The sequence below is a fragment of the Ovis canadensis genome, chromosome 7, assembly GCF_042477335.2.
Source record: "Ovis canadensis isolate MfBH-ARS-UI-01 breed Bighorn chromosome 7, ARS-UI_OviCan_v2, whole genome shotgun sequence".
Lineage (NCBI taxonomy): Eukaryota > Metazoa > Chordata > Mammalia > Artiodactyla > Bovidae > Ovis > Ovis canadensis.
Window position 1 is genome coordinate 38,061,440 of NC_091251.1, and position 17,073 is coordinate 38,078,512.

Genomic DNA, 17,073 nt, shown 5'->3' on the forward strand with positions numbered 1-17,073 from the left:
GTGGTGGATTACTTTTTGTTCTAGAAATTGTCAGTTGTTACTCAACAATGTCCCCCTCTCTCCTCCAATCTTCCTGAGATATTCCTCCATTTTGCTATCACATTTTACTAGTGAGAGTCTCATATTCCTTTTCATGATGTTATAATTTACAATTGGCTGGTCGCTCTGTGGGCTTCCTGGGTAGCTCAGCTGGTAAAGAATCTGCCTGCAAGGCAGGAGACCTCTGCTCGATTCCTGGGTCGGGAAGTTCCCCTAGAGAAGGTATAGGCTCCCCACTCCGGTGTTCTTGCCTGGAGAATCCCCATGGACAGAAGAGACTGGTGGGCTTCAGTCCATGGGGTCTCAAAAAGACAGTAACAACTGAGTGACTAACAACAGTTGCTCTGTCTTCACTGCTAGGAGTATGAGCTTCTTAAGAGCAGAAACTATATCTTAAAGATAAATCCTGACCAGATGAAGTTTTGTGGATTTAGGAGAGAAGACAAGGGTTTGGATGGCTGTGGGTGTGTATATACATATGTCTCAAAAATTGACAATAATAGTTTCTCATTAAACACACTGATTTTTTTTAATATTTTCCCAAAGAAAACTAATGCTAGTAGAATTTTTTAAAAAGCAATTGTCATTCTAGAAATTTCCATGAACAACAGGTCAAAGATGATTCACATCAAAATCAATTCCCAAGGTCCTTTCTAGTACTTAGTGAAATATAATCCGTGTCCAAAATTTTCCCTTAAATTAAAATACAATTTAGGTGTATGAAGAGCTGCACAACTTGACAGTTTGAATTTACCCTTGGAAAGACTGGCACTTGTGTATTCAACAAGGTTCAACAAATGAATATTGAATTGAAAAACAGAGATAAAGAGCTAGAGGCAAGGTGGTACACGGGGAGAAGTTTTGTAATGTTGTAGTAGAGTTGCTGCATTTTGCCCATATAGGGGAAAGAGCTGGTAATTTTAACAGGTTATTCACTTAAATTATACTCTCTCTACTTACCTGACCTCCCCAAAAAACAAATCCCAAGAAACAATATTTTCACTATAATAGAGTCTCTTAAGAACTGTTTCCCTCTTTGATCTCTGTGGTTAGTTCTCCTTACAGTTACTCCAGCTTTAACAATAGCTTTGGATGACACTTTGATGACTCAGTGACCTGAATTCCCAGGCTGTTAATTATGAGATCTCTACTGAATTCCCATAGCATTAAGAAAAGAAAAAATATTAGAAGTTTGATTGAAAAAGTAAATGGGAAACAAAGGAAGCTATGATTAATAAATTATGACAACAGTATCTTCAAGGAAACTCAGCATCTTCTAACATTTGAATATCTATTGATAAATTAAATATCACTTAGACCAATACCTGGAGAAGGAAATGGCAACCCACTCCAGTATTCTTGCCTGGAGAATGTCATGGACAGACGAGCCTGGTGGGCTACAGTCCACAGGGTCACAAAGAGTCGGACACGACTGAGCGACTTCACTTCACTTCTTCACTTCAGACCAATACCAGTGAAAAAGGAATGCCTATTAAGATACTCATTAGTAAAAATTATTTACTATTCTATTGTAAGTATATTCATGGAATATTCCTAGAAACCCTATACCTGCTTTTACCTCATTTATATAATTATCAAACACATTTTTAGCCATAATAATATCTTAAAAAATAGAAATTAAATATGTTGGCAAAGGTCAATATGCTAAAGTCAAAACTAATATTCAAATGAAATAATATTCTGAATCAGGAATGTAATCCCTATACTGATGCTGCCTCTTTTTTAGATCAATGCTATAACATACTAAAAAAAAAGAGCTCTTATGTCTATTAAGCTTTTTGCTTTTCTTTGTATTATACCTATACTATCTCATTTATTATTTCCAACAAAATGATGAGATGGAAATACACTATTCTTCCCCATCAGATGAAGAAATAAGATTGTGATTTACCAGTTAATAGTAGAAAAGGGATAGAATGTGTGTCTTGGCATTCAGCCCTGTGTATTCTTTATTCATGAACTAAATCTAACTATAAAACTATATCATGCTGAATATATCTAACTCTATAACGCTGCTCAGAAAAGTAATGTGTACACACAGAAGACCAAATATCACAATTCTTATATCATTTAACATTATTATAAGAGCTCCATTTCAACAGATTGTTTTAAAAAATTGATTTTTGTTAAACTATTATTCTCATTTTACAAAAATTTAGACTAATTTCTATATAACATCTAGCCTAGAGAGAAATAAGCAAAAGCTTTGTGTTGGAACAGTAACATTCTCTTTTACATAAGTACACATTAGCCTAGCATGATTTAAAAAAAATGAGCTTAAAAAAAGGTGGATAACTAAAATCTTAATTCATAATTGGAAAATAACATTTACTCATTTATCTTTATAGCATTGCATTTTATATATGGAGAAGAAAATGGCAACCCACTCCAGTATTCTTACCTGGAAAATCCCATGGGCAGAGGAGCCTGACAGGCTATAGTTCGTGGGGTCGCAGTGTCGGACACAACTGAACAACTTCACTTCACTTCACTTTTATCTTATCAAGGTAAAATTAACGTAAGGTAAAATCAATCATTTGAAAGCTACAAACAGATAGCATTTAGGCGTTCATTATATTGTGGAATCATCACTTCTACCTAGTTCCAAAATGTTTTCATACATAATGAAATGTGTATCCTTACATCAATCCTTTTTGTGGCTGAATATTATTGTTCTGTATGGATTAACACATCCATTCATCAGCAGATTAACATTTAGAGTATTCTGTAATATTCACGTGCAAGATTTTGTTTTTGTACTTGTTTTTAATTCTTTGGGGTTATAGACTAGGAGAAGAATTGAGTTTTATGCGTCCACAGGATTCTTCAGCACTCTTGCCTGGAGAATCCCATGGACGCAGGAGCCTGGTAGGCTGCAGTCCATGGGGTCGCTAAGGGTCGGACACGACTGAAGCAACTTCACTTTCACTTTTCACTTTCGTGCACTGGAGAAGGAAATGGCAACCCACTCCAGTGTTCTTGCCTGGAGAATCCCAGGGATGGAGGAGCCTGGTGGGCTGCCATCTATGGGGTCGCACAGAGTCGGACACAACTGAAGCGACTTAGCAGCAGCAGCAGCATGGTAATTCAATTTTTTGAGCAACTGCAAATTAGGAAGTGTATCACCCCACTGAAATGTATTTGACATTTTTCTCATGAGAACACCAGAGTTATGGGTTCAGGGGAAGCACATCACAGGTGATCTGCCATTTTGACACCTCCCATCAAGTGTCTATACCATCACCATGATTTATATCTGTTGATGTTGACCTTGATCACCTGACTGAAATGTTTCTCAGGTTGCCTCATTGTAGATTTACTCTCCCTACTATTCACACTGTATTTTGAGGAAAGTCACTACACTCAGCCTATACTTAAGGAATGAGTAGCTATGTTCCCCTTGATTAGGGTAGTGTGCTTCAAAATTTATCTCTAATTCTCCTGCATGGGTGATTGCTCTTCTACCCCATGTACTAACTTATTCAATCATTTACATCAGTATGAAATCATGGATATTTATAATTTGGATTATAATCTAAAACTGCTATTGGGAGTTTTATTTTCATTAGGCTCTTAAGCTTCTTTGATGTATACCTGCATCAAATTTTGTGAGTTTATGTATGTTTGAGCATTCCCTTATTGTCTGGGACCAAAAGATTCTCCTGACTTATCTTGTATCTTAATTTCCTATTCTTACAATAGCCATTTCTCGAAAGATCCCTGGTTCCTTTAACTGTATAATAGTATTAGAAACAAATACAAGCTCACGAGCTCACGAGCTCATGAGCTTGTTGCTAGGCAGTCATTCCATTCAGGCACCCACAGGAGACACAGCAAATGTCTTAGAAAATATATTCAAAATTACATTATCATAAAGAATAATTTCACTGTACTAAAATCTCCTGGGTGTAACTTATTCATTCATTCCCCTTAACCCATGAACCCTTGACAACCACCTAACCACCACCTAACCACCTAACACAGTATCCATAGTTTTGCATTTCATACAGATGGAATCACACAGCACATAGACTTTTCAGACTGGCTTCCTTTGTGTAGCAATAGACACTTAAGGATCCTGTGTATCTTTTCATGACATGATAGATTATTTCTTTTTATTACCAAATAATATTCCATTGAACAAGTGTACCACACTTTATTTAACCATTAACAGATTGAAGGACATCTTGGATGGCTCTAGTTTTTGGTAATTATGGATAAAGCTACCACAAATGTTCAAATGCAGGTTTTGTATAAACAGAATTTTTAACTCGGCTTGGTAAATGCCCAGCAGTACTATTACTTTATCATACGGCAATACTATCATTAGTTTTGTAAGGCTCTACCAAACTATCTTCCAAATCTTTGTCCTTATTTAAAGTTGTTTTAATCAGGCTAGAGGTTTCTTTAGATTACTCTTTCATTGGTTGTCCCATTTGATTTCTTTAAAAGCCCCATGTCCTAGAAGTCACAGAAGTATAAGAATAACAATATCAACACCTTGATTAATGGAATAGAATGTCCACCTCCTCTAATTGTTGTGTCTCCTAACATGGTGGAGCTGAAACACAAGATTCATTTACTCCCTAAAACACATGAATAGATATGCTAGATAGAGAGGAAGTAACCATAAAGTTTAGATAAACCCTGGGAACCTGTCCAGAGTCCCCAATCACTGAGAAATAGTGAAATGTCTGTTTAGCAAAAGCTCTCTAACAATGAGAAGGGAAGAAAATGAACAGAAAGTCATCCTGTAGATGTGCTGCATTTTAGCCACCCGTTCTTGATGAGTTGATGTGGAGCTGAGATAAAGATATTTGACTCTGCCCTCTGCCAACTCCATGCTGCTGCTGCTAAGTCGCTTCAGTCATGTCCGACTCTGTGCGACCCCATAGACAGCAGCCCACCAGGCTCCCCTGTCCCTGGGATTCTCCAGGCAAGAATAGTGGAATGGGTCACCATTTGCTTCTCCTCCCAACCCCATATTCAAGGTTGTTTTAATGTAGCTATCATCATTAAATGTTTGTATTCCCAATGTTCGAGATATTCATACAATGGAACCTAAATAAATGGTTTAAAGGGTTATCTCTGGTTTCCATTCCTAAACACAGTCAGCTAAAGTTTAATGTACAGATGTTTCTAAACTGTGTGTGAAAACAGAGGACTCTCCTATGCCTGATCATCAGCAAAATTGACCAGTGGTGGATTGACATCACTGACACTATCTACATAGTTAAAGCCACGTGTAATAAGCCCACTCTTCTGCTTCATTCTTTTCATGTCTGCTTTCCAAACCCTAACCATTCATTCTCAAAGTGTGAAAAGAACACTAAAAATGTGTATAAATTTTCTCTTAATTTCTCTAAAAAATATATACATTGAATGAAATATATTAAGCATATTATTTTAGAGTAACTGGAATTTAAAATATCTTTCAACACTGTATATTTTTCAAAGAAAAAGATTTTTCTATATATTTAAAAGTGCACATGTTAGTATGTAACTGCATAGAAAACAAACTGAAACCATAACTACCAATATGTGAACAATTTTATTTTTCTGATAAAAAAAAAAAAGTAACAGCAATGGGCAGATAGAGACACTATCATATTTCCTTCTCAGACCACTAAAGTGTTGGATTCTTGTCCATAAGATTAAATAATATAATATTGTATAAATGAAAATAAGAGGTAAACTTCCCTTACTATTTTGTTATTTTGAATAATATTGTTAATATTGCCCTTTGGGTATGAGAGTTCTCAGTGGTATCCAACTCTTTGTGACCCCATGGACCATAGCTTGCCAGGTTCCTCTATCCAGAAGATTATGCCTGCAAGAATATTAGAGTTGGTTGTCATTTCTTATACCAGGGACCTTCTCCAGCCATGGATCATACGCATACTTCTTGCATCTCCTGCATTGGCAGGAGATTCTCTACTGCTGGGCCACTTGGGATGCCCCAATATTGCCTTGTACTCATTTTTCAATCATGATCATTGCTCAAATAATCAGAGAAACTTTTGACATTTTAAAATGTCTCTCTATTCTTCATTAAAACCCCATAAAACAAGCAGTTCAAGACTGACTGCTCTACAGTGGGCATACTTGGTGTACAGCACTGAGGGAGCAACTGAGCACACACTGACGAGTCATCTCCCTCTGCTCACCATTCCATGTCCACTCACCCAAGTCATCTGGGCCTAGAGATAGCAACTTAGTTCTGGGATAATGTTTCTCTTTTTTAAAAAGTTAATCAAAGAAATGTTTTAAAACTATGCTTAACTCCACCATCAGAACTTTTATTATTGTCCTAATCAGTTCTCACTCTGATTTTGACAAAAGGCACACTTTCCAGATGATATTCTTAATTCAGAGAGACCAGAATGAAGTGGTCTCAAAGGAACATCGCATGAGTAGCTTGAAAAATTTCCTACTCCAGAGGCCTCTCTCCATACTAAATATATGCCTCACACTCCCCCATGAATGCTGGTCACAGCGGGAAGTGGATTCTTTGTTTCGATGCAATATGATTCTATTCCAGAGTCTATTTAGAATATGGACAATGTTTTATTCTCAGGAAGAAATGTGGTCAAATATGGTGTCTCCCTGGTAAGGAGATACACTCTGCACTCTAAATTTCTTGACTTCTCCCTTAGTTCCCTTCCTTATCATATTGAAGACAATGTTTTAATGCCATATTTCCATGAACACTAATTAGAAAGATTTGGAATTGCATAACTTTCAGAAACATCAAGGATTTCTTCTCCAAGGTATTGGTGGACCTTCTGGACTCTCTACATGATCAAAATGAGTACACAGTCTCACAGCTGTGCAGGTGCCCTCTTTGAGGTAACATTCAGGTCCTCACAGATCCATAGTCATCAGGGTCTGCAGTTTTCTTGACTTAAGGAAATCTGTGTTCTAGGCACAGATATGTAACTGTAATTAACAGAAATTTCCAAATATTGAGAAAAGTGATAGTAACTAATTTAACTCAGGAAGGAACTTAATAGAGCTTATGGAGAGACATCTTTCAAAGTCTACAATAGTCAATAGTTACCCTGAAAATGGAATTATGCTCTTGGAACTGAACAGGAAGCACAGGATGACAGCACAGATGAAGGGCTGGCATCAGAGAGTATCGGGACTGCACTCCACTCATGCTATTTCCCAGCTCTGAGACTCTAACAGGTTACTGCTAAGTCACGTCAGTCGTGTCCGACTCAGTGTGACCTCCTAGACGGCAGCCCACCAGGCTCCCCCATCCCTGGGATTCTCCAGGCAAGAACACTGGAGTGGGTTGCCATTTCCTTCTCCAATGCATGAAAGTGGAAAGTGAAAGGGAAGTCTCTCAGTCAAGTCCGACTCCTAGCGTCTCCATGGACTGCAGCCTACTAGGCTCCTCTGTCCATGGGATTTTCCAGGCAAGAGTACTGGAGTGGGGTGCCATTGCTTTCTCCGCTAACAGGTTACACTGGGAGTCAAATTCAGAATAGTAACAAATATTTCACTTATTTTATTTGGTTATTGTGAAGATTACTTTAGACAATATGGGTGAAATTTTCTAGCATATGGGAGGTACTCAGAGAGAGAGTGACAAAGAAAGAGAAAGGTTTAGTTTTCCCATGACCTGAAATTAGCAACTCGAAGAAGAAAATAAATTGTCCCATTTATTCTTATTTTTAATTGTCCTAACATTTGATTTTTTTGTGTGAGTTCTGCTCTAACTCATTTGATTTTCAACTATGCTCTTAGAATCTTTAGTCTCACTTCTCCTACTTAGGATAGAGTTGAAAATCACATACCTATTTCATTTAATTAACTTTAACAGAATTATTAATATAGTTTTTATATAATTATCTTAGCAGTAATACTTTGGAATTTAACTAAAATAATATTTACAACCTATTAAGCTACTATTAGGTGAAAAGGCATAAGCTTTTATTCTTTGATAAATCATACACCAACTACAATCTATTTCTTTTTCATTGAGGTACTCAAAAGTGATCATAGATCATAGTAAGAAAATATTTGATAAATTCCTGTTTACCACACTGGAAAAAAATTGAAAGTCCCTCCGACATCTATTACTTTCTAATTTTCTTTTTATTTTCATCCTTGGTACCTGATAAATCAATGGATTTAAACCAAACCAGTATCATCAAAAGCTTCAGTTACAGACAACAGGGAGATATATTCATGTAAAACCTCAGAGCCACAGCATTGAATTGATCATAATTCTTGATTCATAGTACATTCACAAATTTCTCAAAGTCTATTTTGAATTTTTTTGCTTGTTTATTTACAAACAAAACTATAACTATAAAAACATGACTAATATAAGACCTAAATAGCTCATAATATCATACAGCTGATAATGCGTGCATACTCATCCTGATCCTTACCCCCCATGCTGGAGTTACTTACATCATTTTAAACATAGTTTATACATAGAAGTCCCTACAAAATACATTATTTTCTATGGCTGTTCACTTTATAAAAATTATGATAACCTCTTTTTTCTTCATTATTATGCCTCAAAAAGATACATCTTTGTCACTTTATATAGTTATATTTTATATGTTATCTTTCTGAATAATATTCCACTGTCCTGTTTATATGTATAATTATAAATATTTCCATATATACAGTTGTAAGAATTTATCTCAAGCATGCAAATGAGACTGAAATTGCTGAACCATAGGATGTATCAGTACTGAGCTTTACATGAAAAGGACAGTTTTTTTCCAAGGTGACTATGTAAGTAAATGCTTCCATCAGCAATAAATAAGAAACCTGCTTGATTCAGAAAATACATTTTTACATCTTTTCTTCAGGTTAAATTAGAATAAACTGAACTAAATGGAAGAAGTAACCAGTCATGGGGTCTAAGAGTTAGACATGACTGAGCGACTAAACTGAACTGAACTGAACTAGTCTGTAGTGTTCAGATTTAATTTTCTTGAGCTGTGTGATTTATGGGAGCTCCAGGCCTTCCTCCTAGTGATATTTTACTCACTTTATTTAATCATCATATTAGGCAACATCTTCATTGTGCTGCTAATTATTGCTGACCTTCATCTCTACTCTCCTATGTACATCATATTAGTCAATCTTTGATTCATTGACTTATGCCTTTCATCAGTAACCACTCCTAAACTGACCTAAGACTTTCTCAAGGCAAACAGGACCATCTCCCTTAGAGCATGCATGTGTCAGATTTTTTTTGGACATTTTTTTGAGGGGATGAAATGGTGCTGCTTGTGTCCATGGCCTATGACCTTTATGTGGCCATCTGCAAGCCACTCCATTACTCTAGCATCCTGAACACACAAATGTGCATTCAGCTAGTGATGACATTATGGATCACTGGCTTTGTGCACTCAGTAAGCCAACTACCTATAATTATATAATTGCCTTTCTGTGGACCCAGAGAATTGGATAGTAATTTCTGTGATATTCCATTGGTGATCTAGCTAGCTTTCTTGGATACTTATGTTTTAGAAATGTTGATTCATGCTGACAGTGGGGTACTGGCCACCATCTGCTTCATTCTACTGCTGATCTCTTACTTTTATATTCTGCTTACTGTCTGCCATAAATCCAGGGGCAGGGCATCCAAGACTCTCTCCACTTGTACTGCCCACAGTGGTCATGTTATTCTTTGGCCTTGTATCTTCATCTCTTTTTCCATTCAGCACCACTTGGGTGGGCAAGTTCCTGCTGTAGTTTATGTGATCATCACACCACTACTAAATCCAGCCATTTATACTTTAAGAAACAAAGAAAGTGATCTAGTTTCATTCTTTTACAAGTGGTTGACCAGTTTTCCCAGCACCACTTGTTAAAGAGATTGTCTTTACTCCATTGTATATTCTTGCCTCCTTTGTCAAAGATAAGGTGTCCATATGTATGTGGATTTATCTCTGGGCTTTCTATTTTGTTCCATTGATCTATATGTCTGTCTTTGTGCCAGTACCATACTGTCTTGATGACTGTGGCTTTGTAGTAGAGCCTGAAGTCAGGCAAGTTGATTCCTCCAGTTCCATTCTTCTTTCTCAAGATTGCTTTGGCTATTCGAGGTTTTTTGTATTTCCATACAAATCTTGAAATTATTTGTTCTAGTTCTGTGAAAAATGTGGCTATGGGGAGGGAGGTGGGAGGGGGGTTCATGTTTGGGAATGCATGTAAGAATTAAAGATTTTAAAATTTAAAAAATAAAAAACTAAAAAAAAAATAATAATTATTATAAAAACAATAAAAAAAAAAGAAACAAAGAGATGGGGAATGCCATTAAGTGGCTATGATGACAGACTGTGGATTTGTGTTGGTATTTCATCATCTCAAATTATCAGAATGTCTTCCGTGAGCACCCTAAATTAGCCACACCTATGGCAACCCACTCCAGTATTCTTGCCTGGAGAATCCCAGGGACAGGGAGCCTGATGGGCTGCTGTCTATGGGGTCGCACAGAGTCGGACACGACTGAAGCAACTTAGCAGCAGCAACAGCAGCATCCTGTTACTTAAGACTGGGAAGAGTTCCCCAATTCACATATAGAAATCATGTATATCTCTTGAAGAAAGTTTTGTATCAATTCTTTAGTATTCTAGAATTGCAAAAATGATTTCCTGTTTGGAAAATGTGGCCAGTCTTTATAAATATGATTTTGATTGTTCTCAAGAGTGGCTTGAAATTAGTAAGAATTTTGATGTTAATTATTATGATTCTTACTATTACTTCAACACTGACCACCATATCAGGAAACTTTCTATTATTCTATGCATTTCTTAACAGAGCATTTCACATAGGCTTTCTCTAAAGTTTTCTTTAATAAGTTAGTGCATTATATTGTTATATTTATCTTTATAAAATGATAAATTAGTCTATCAATTAGACAACATTCTATTGCCTTCTATAAACATATATATAAAGGTAATCATTAAATATTTATAATCCTATTCAGAAAGGAAATTGGATCATAATCCTAATCTGGAGAGTTTTTTTCTCTTAACATCATGTTTTAGTCATTTGTGAAATAGTGTAATATCTTTAAGAGAACTATCTTAACAAGTGAAGTGAAGCGAAGTGAAATTGACTTAGTCGTGTTCAACTCTTTGTAACCCAATGGACTATACAGTCCGTGGAATTCTCCAGGTCAGAATACTGGAGTGGCTTAGACTTTCCCTTCTCCAGGGAATCTTTCCAAACCAGGGATTGATCCCAGGTCTTCCACATTGCAGGCAGATTCTTTACCAGCTGAGCCATCAGGGAAACCCATTAAATACAAAGATGGCTATATCAACAACCTTTGGAGATTTTGCTTTTTTCCTTCCTAGTCATAAATGCGTTAGGTAGTTCGTCATTAGGTAGGCCAAAAAATGTAGCTTTGGAATAAACTATCCACTTAATTCACTGAAGTGTCCAAATAGCCTGTAAGAACTAGATTATGTTCAGAGCTTGTGATTAATTTATTACTACATTAAACAAAACTTTTCTTCAAAATCTTCCTCAAAATATTATACAAGTTTACATACATTTATATGAAATCTATACCTCAGATATGCAGATGATACCACCCTTATGGCAGAAAGTGAAGAGGAACTAAAAAACCTCTTGATGAAAGTCAAAGTGGAGAGTGAAAAAGTTGGCTTAAAGCTCAACATTCAGAAAACAAAGATCATGGCATCCGGTCCCATCACTTCATGGCAAATAGATGGGGAAACAGTGGAAACAGTGTTTATTTTTTGGGGCTCCAAAATCACTGCAGATGGTGACTGCAGCCATGAAATTAAAAGATGCTTACTCCTTGGAAGAAAAGTTATGACCAACTTAGATAGCATATTCAAAAGCAGAGACATTACTTTGCCGACTAAGGTCCATCTAGTCAAGGCTATGGTTTTTCCTGTGGTCATGTATGGATGTGAGAGTTGGACTGTGAAGAAGGCTGAGCGCTGAAGAATAGATGCTTTTAAACTGTGGTGTTGGAGAAGACTCTTGAGAGTCCCTTGGACTGCAAGGAGATCCAGCCAGTCCACTCTGAAGGAGATCAGCCCTGGGATTTCTTTGGAAGGAATGATGCTAAAGCTGAAAGCCGAGTACTTTGGCCACCTCATGCAAAGAGCTGACTCATTGGAAAAGACTCTGATGCTGGGAGGGATTGGGGGCAGGAGGAGAAGGGGACGACAGAGGATGAGATGGCTGGATGGCATCACGGACTCAATGGACGTGAGTCTGAGTGAACTCCGGGAGATGGTGATGGACAGGGAGGCCTGGCGTGCTGCGATTCATGGGGTCGCAAAGAGTCGGACACAACTGAGCGACTGAACTGAACTGATGGATCTAGATATGCTACCAATTTCATATTCCTTTCTAAAGATGACATGATCCTTTGTATTTTGTAAATTTCCAATAGAGAATCTCAGGAATAAACCCTTAAGTAAAATAATTGCTATTTTCATATGTGTATGTATATATGCACATGAATTCTATTTTTTTTTTATTTATTTGTACTCACTTTGGATAATATCTATTAACTTGTCTTGAATCTACTGATTTTTTTCTTCTGCTGTGTCCAATCTGTTTTTGTCTTCTTAAATTCATAATATTGCATATTTCCTTTTCGTTTCTAAAATCACTTGGTTCTTTCTTAGATATTCTGTTCCTCTGTGTAATTATTTTCAGTTTTTCAAATTCTTAATGTCTTTTAACTATATCAATTATTTTATGCTCTCTTCTGATTTCACAAACTGTGTCTTATGTGGTCTGCTTCACTTAACTCATTTCCCACTAATTATCAATCACATATCCTTGCTTCTTGAATATTCCACAATTATGTTTTACTATTTTACACATTGTATATAAAAGATCATGTAGTGCTAATATAATAAATTCCTTCAGAAATGATCTACTCCTTCCTCTCTGAGCCATAAAATGTTAAGGTGTGATCACTTCAATCCGATCAAGTACTACCCTATTTGATTCTGCAGTGTAATTTTTATAATTTTGGTACATTTCAGGTTTGCTCCTGTTCCTTGGATATATCGCTTCCACATTTGGATTATGATTCTAATAGATCTTTTCCTCCTCAGTCTGATAGAGTTCAGGTGGTTCAGTATTGCCTTTCAGAAATTTTGAGCTTAGAAATTTAGTCTTCTCCATTCTCCTGCTACTTTCAAAAGTAAGGCAAATTCCTCAATCAGAGTTCTGGCTTTATATTGTACTTTCTAATTTAATGTACCTAAAAAGAATCCACTAAAAATATAAATCAAAACAACAAAATAATTGTGAAGAGGAAAAATATGAAATACAAACTGATTACATAATCCTGAAAGAATTGTGGATCACAAATACTCAGGACATAGGGTCCTTTCATAGCTTCACAATGAACCTGGCTCAGTCTTCTAGTTGTCAAAGCAAGCTGTAAATTAAATAGGTTTTGTAATTTACACAGATCATACACACTAACACATATTTAAGACTCATGTATTGAGACACAGTAGAGTTATATGAGTTACTAGAGAAAACAGCAAAAAAATTGGATAGAGTAGTTGTTGGATAATAATAATACCATCCAGGCTATAGTCATGTCAACACATTTTGATGTTTGAGGAATATTCATTGATGGATTAAGTCACAGTTTCTAAAATTGTGAAATACTGACATATACATAAATTTCCCTGTCCTAAGTCAACTGGAGATGATTTGAGTCCATTTGAAATGAAACAAGCAAGGGAAGCATATTTTCAAATTCATAAAACACACTGTCTATGAGGTTCTCCTTGTTTTCCTCCCTAGTATCTGTCAGTCTCTATTACAGCATCTGATCCATTTTTTCTCTACTCCACTTCTCACACGCTGTTTTTGTCCCCAGGTCATAAATACTCCCAGACACATATTTTTGTCTTTCAGAAAGAATGATAAATTTAATTATTCATATCCAGCATTTAAATTTTAGAGTTAGATATTTCATAATTTAATGAAAATTTGCATATATTAGCTCTCCAATAATTCATTGAATTAATAAAATTCAGTTGAATAATTGAATATAGGCAGTCTGATGCATAAGGCCATACTTTCAGTAGACACTAGTCTCTAAACATTGCTTTTTCAAAACTGTCCAAATACTTATTGGCGTTTTAATTTGGCTGACATATCTTTATCTACAGAGTTAACTTGATAAATTCAATGTAACAAGATAACCAATGGTCTAGTCTAAATATTATAAAATGGTAACTTCAGAAAAAAAAGCCCTAAATTTGAATATTTATTTAACCACTTGTATTTCATGAAGTTGTTTGAAATAAACTGTGCTCCCATGAGTTACTTAAGAGATCTTCCAGCTCAAGAACTGACTACACAGTCTCTTCATAGCCATCTTCATGTCTTTGTTCCTCAATGTGTAAATGGCAGGATTCAGGATGGGTGTAACCAAAAAGTCTAAAATGGCAAGAAACTTATCCACTGGCACTACAGGAAATGGCCACATGTAAACAAAGATGCAGGGTCCAAAGAACAAAACCACCACAGTGATGTGTGCTGACAGAGTAGAGAGGGCCTTGCGCAAACCACATGAAGAGCGTTTCCATACAGTGACCAGGATGAAAACATAGGAGATGATCAACAAGAAGAAAGTGCCCATGGATATGAACCCACTGTTGGCAGTGACCATGAATTCCATTCTGTAGGAATCTATGCAGGCAAGTTTGATAAACCAAGGAAGGTCACAGTAAAAGCTGTCGATTTCATTAGGACCACAGAAAGGCAAATGGATCACAAAAGCTAACTGGACCACTGAGTGAATGAGGCCAATAGCCCAAGCACCACACAGAAGCAAAAGGCACACCCGTGGGCTCATGATGGTCAGGTAGTGCAGGGGCTTACATATGGCCACATAGCGGTCTAAGGCCATGGCAGTGAGCAGCACCATCTCAGATCCACCCAGGGTGTGAAGGATAAATATCTGGGTGACACACCCCTGGAAGGATATGGTTTTGTGCCCAGAGTGCAGGTCAGAGATCATCTTAGGCACTGTTAAGGTAGAAAGACACAAATCAATAAATGAGAGGTTAGCTAAAAGGAAGTACATGGGGGAATGTAGATGAGGGTCAAAGGTCGCTGCAAACACAACAAGGAGATTCCCTAGAACAATTGTTACATAAAACACTGTGGAGAAGGCAAGGAGGAAATGCTGCACTGGTCTAGAGGTAGAAAGTCCCAGGAAAACAAATTCAGACACCGAAGAGTCATTTCTTTCATACATTGGCTTTTTCTGATGATACCTAAAATCCAGAAACAAAATAACCAAAGAATTTATTAAATGTCAATATTTAAAGAAACAGATTTAAGCTTTTATCAAATTCAGTTTCATGAAGAAAAAAAATCTTCACTAACAGCCATTAATATGTTATGAAAATATCATGAATTAATTTATTTCTTTAAGTAACACAACTAATGAGTATAACTCATATCCTAATGAGTATCTATTATACCTAAGTCCAATGTCAAGTTCTGAGGTGAAACAGAAATTCTGACTTTTGAAGTTTTAAAGGTTCGGTCTGGATGGGTAGATACAGGTAGATCAACATTAAATAACTTTAAATACAGATACATCTCTGACAACTAATTTGAAGGAAATATCAGAGGGCTATGATAATGTGACATATCACCATCATGATTAGTTGGGCTCTGTAAAATATGAGTTATCACTGAAAGTAAGTAGAGTAGTCCAGACTTTGGAAACGCCATGTGCAAAGGCCCTGAGACACAGGCCAGGGGGAGAGGAATATGAATGACTAAAATCAGACTGGAGAAATAGGTCAAATAGGATGAAATCTTGGATCCATGATAAGAATTTTGCCTTTTACCCTAAGAGCAGTAGGAAATCTTGGGGGATATTCAGCGGATCATATTTCTGTTTTCAGAGAGTTATAAAAATCTCAATGTAAAGAATGGAAGGAGAGGGCCAGAATAAACGAGTAACCTCAAGAGACTATTGAAGAATCCTATAACACCAGTGTGGACAGGGTGAATTATTCAATCAATGGTGTTGGCACAACAGGTAAATTTGTAAATACATAGATTATTGCCTCTGATGATAAACTCGAGAGTTTCAAAATGATATTTAAACATCAAAAAGGGTAACAAACCAAAAGAAAGAAAAATAATATTTTAACAAACATTTAACATCTAAAATTCATTCTAAGAATATCTAGTTAACAAATGAGGGAGGAAAAATAGTTGGCACTATCCATAATATTCAGTTCTTACTATACTTAGATATAGGTATATGTACAAAGTTTGCATACATAGCTACATAGATATCTTATATAGATATATAAGCACTATAAAATAACAATTAAAAACACACTGAAAAACAAGTTATAAAATATCAGACAGATGACTAATATTTCTATGATGAAATCAGTTCCTTCGGATAGATAAAGATAGAAAGCGTGGTATACGAAATTTACAATGAGAAAAACATAAGACGACTGACACAGAAGTCCTAATAGCTGATAGTCATATGAAAAGTAAAACTGTCACTAGTTATTCAAAGAAAAGTAAATAAGATTGCATCGGGTGCTATTCTGAATTAACAAATTTCAAAGGTTTATAAAATTGATGAAATCATGCATGAGACTATGAGGAAAAAGTCACATTCATACACTGATAAAGATAAAAAAAATTCAATTTGTTTAGAAGGTGCTTTAGAAATAGATACCTAAACTTCAAAATTTTCACTATTTATGACTAAGTAAAAACATATACACACTACTATATAAAAAATAGATAAGCAGCAATAACTGTTCCATAGCAAAGACAACTATATTTAATATCTTGCAATAATTTCTCATGGAAAAGAATCTTCCAAAGAATATATATGTGTGTATATATATATATATGAATGAATCACTTTGCTGTATACCTAAAATATACAAAATGGTTAATCAACTATACTTCAATAAAAAAGAAAAATTTTTTAGTATATTAAAACTAGATAAACTAACAATT

General features: G+C 35.9%; 1 protein-coding gene and 1 pseudogene across 1 annotated transcript; one reads left to right on the forward strand and one right to left on the reverse strand.

The window, feature by feature from the left end:
* The first annotated feature begins 6,867 nt into the window (after positions 1-6,867).
* On the forward strand, positions 6,868-9,908 carry LOC138444060 (olfactory receptor 4F4-like; annotated as a pseudogene).
* A 4,478-nt stretch (positions 9,909-14,386) lies between these two features.
* Positions 14,387-15,322, reverse strand: LOC138444128 (olfactory receptor 4F6-like). The gene has a single exon (XM_069597458.1). It carries the CDS (start codon positions 15,320-15,322, stop codon positions 14,387-14,389), a length of 936 nt encoding a protein of 311 aa, XP_069453559.1.
* Positions 15,323-17,073: the final 1,751 nt, after the last annotated feature.

Coding starts and splice junctions, on each gene's coding strand:
- LOC138444128 (XM_069597458.1), bottom strand. CDS start 15,322: ATGTATGAAAGAAATGACTCTTCGGTGTCTGAATTTGTTTTCCTGGGA.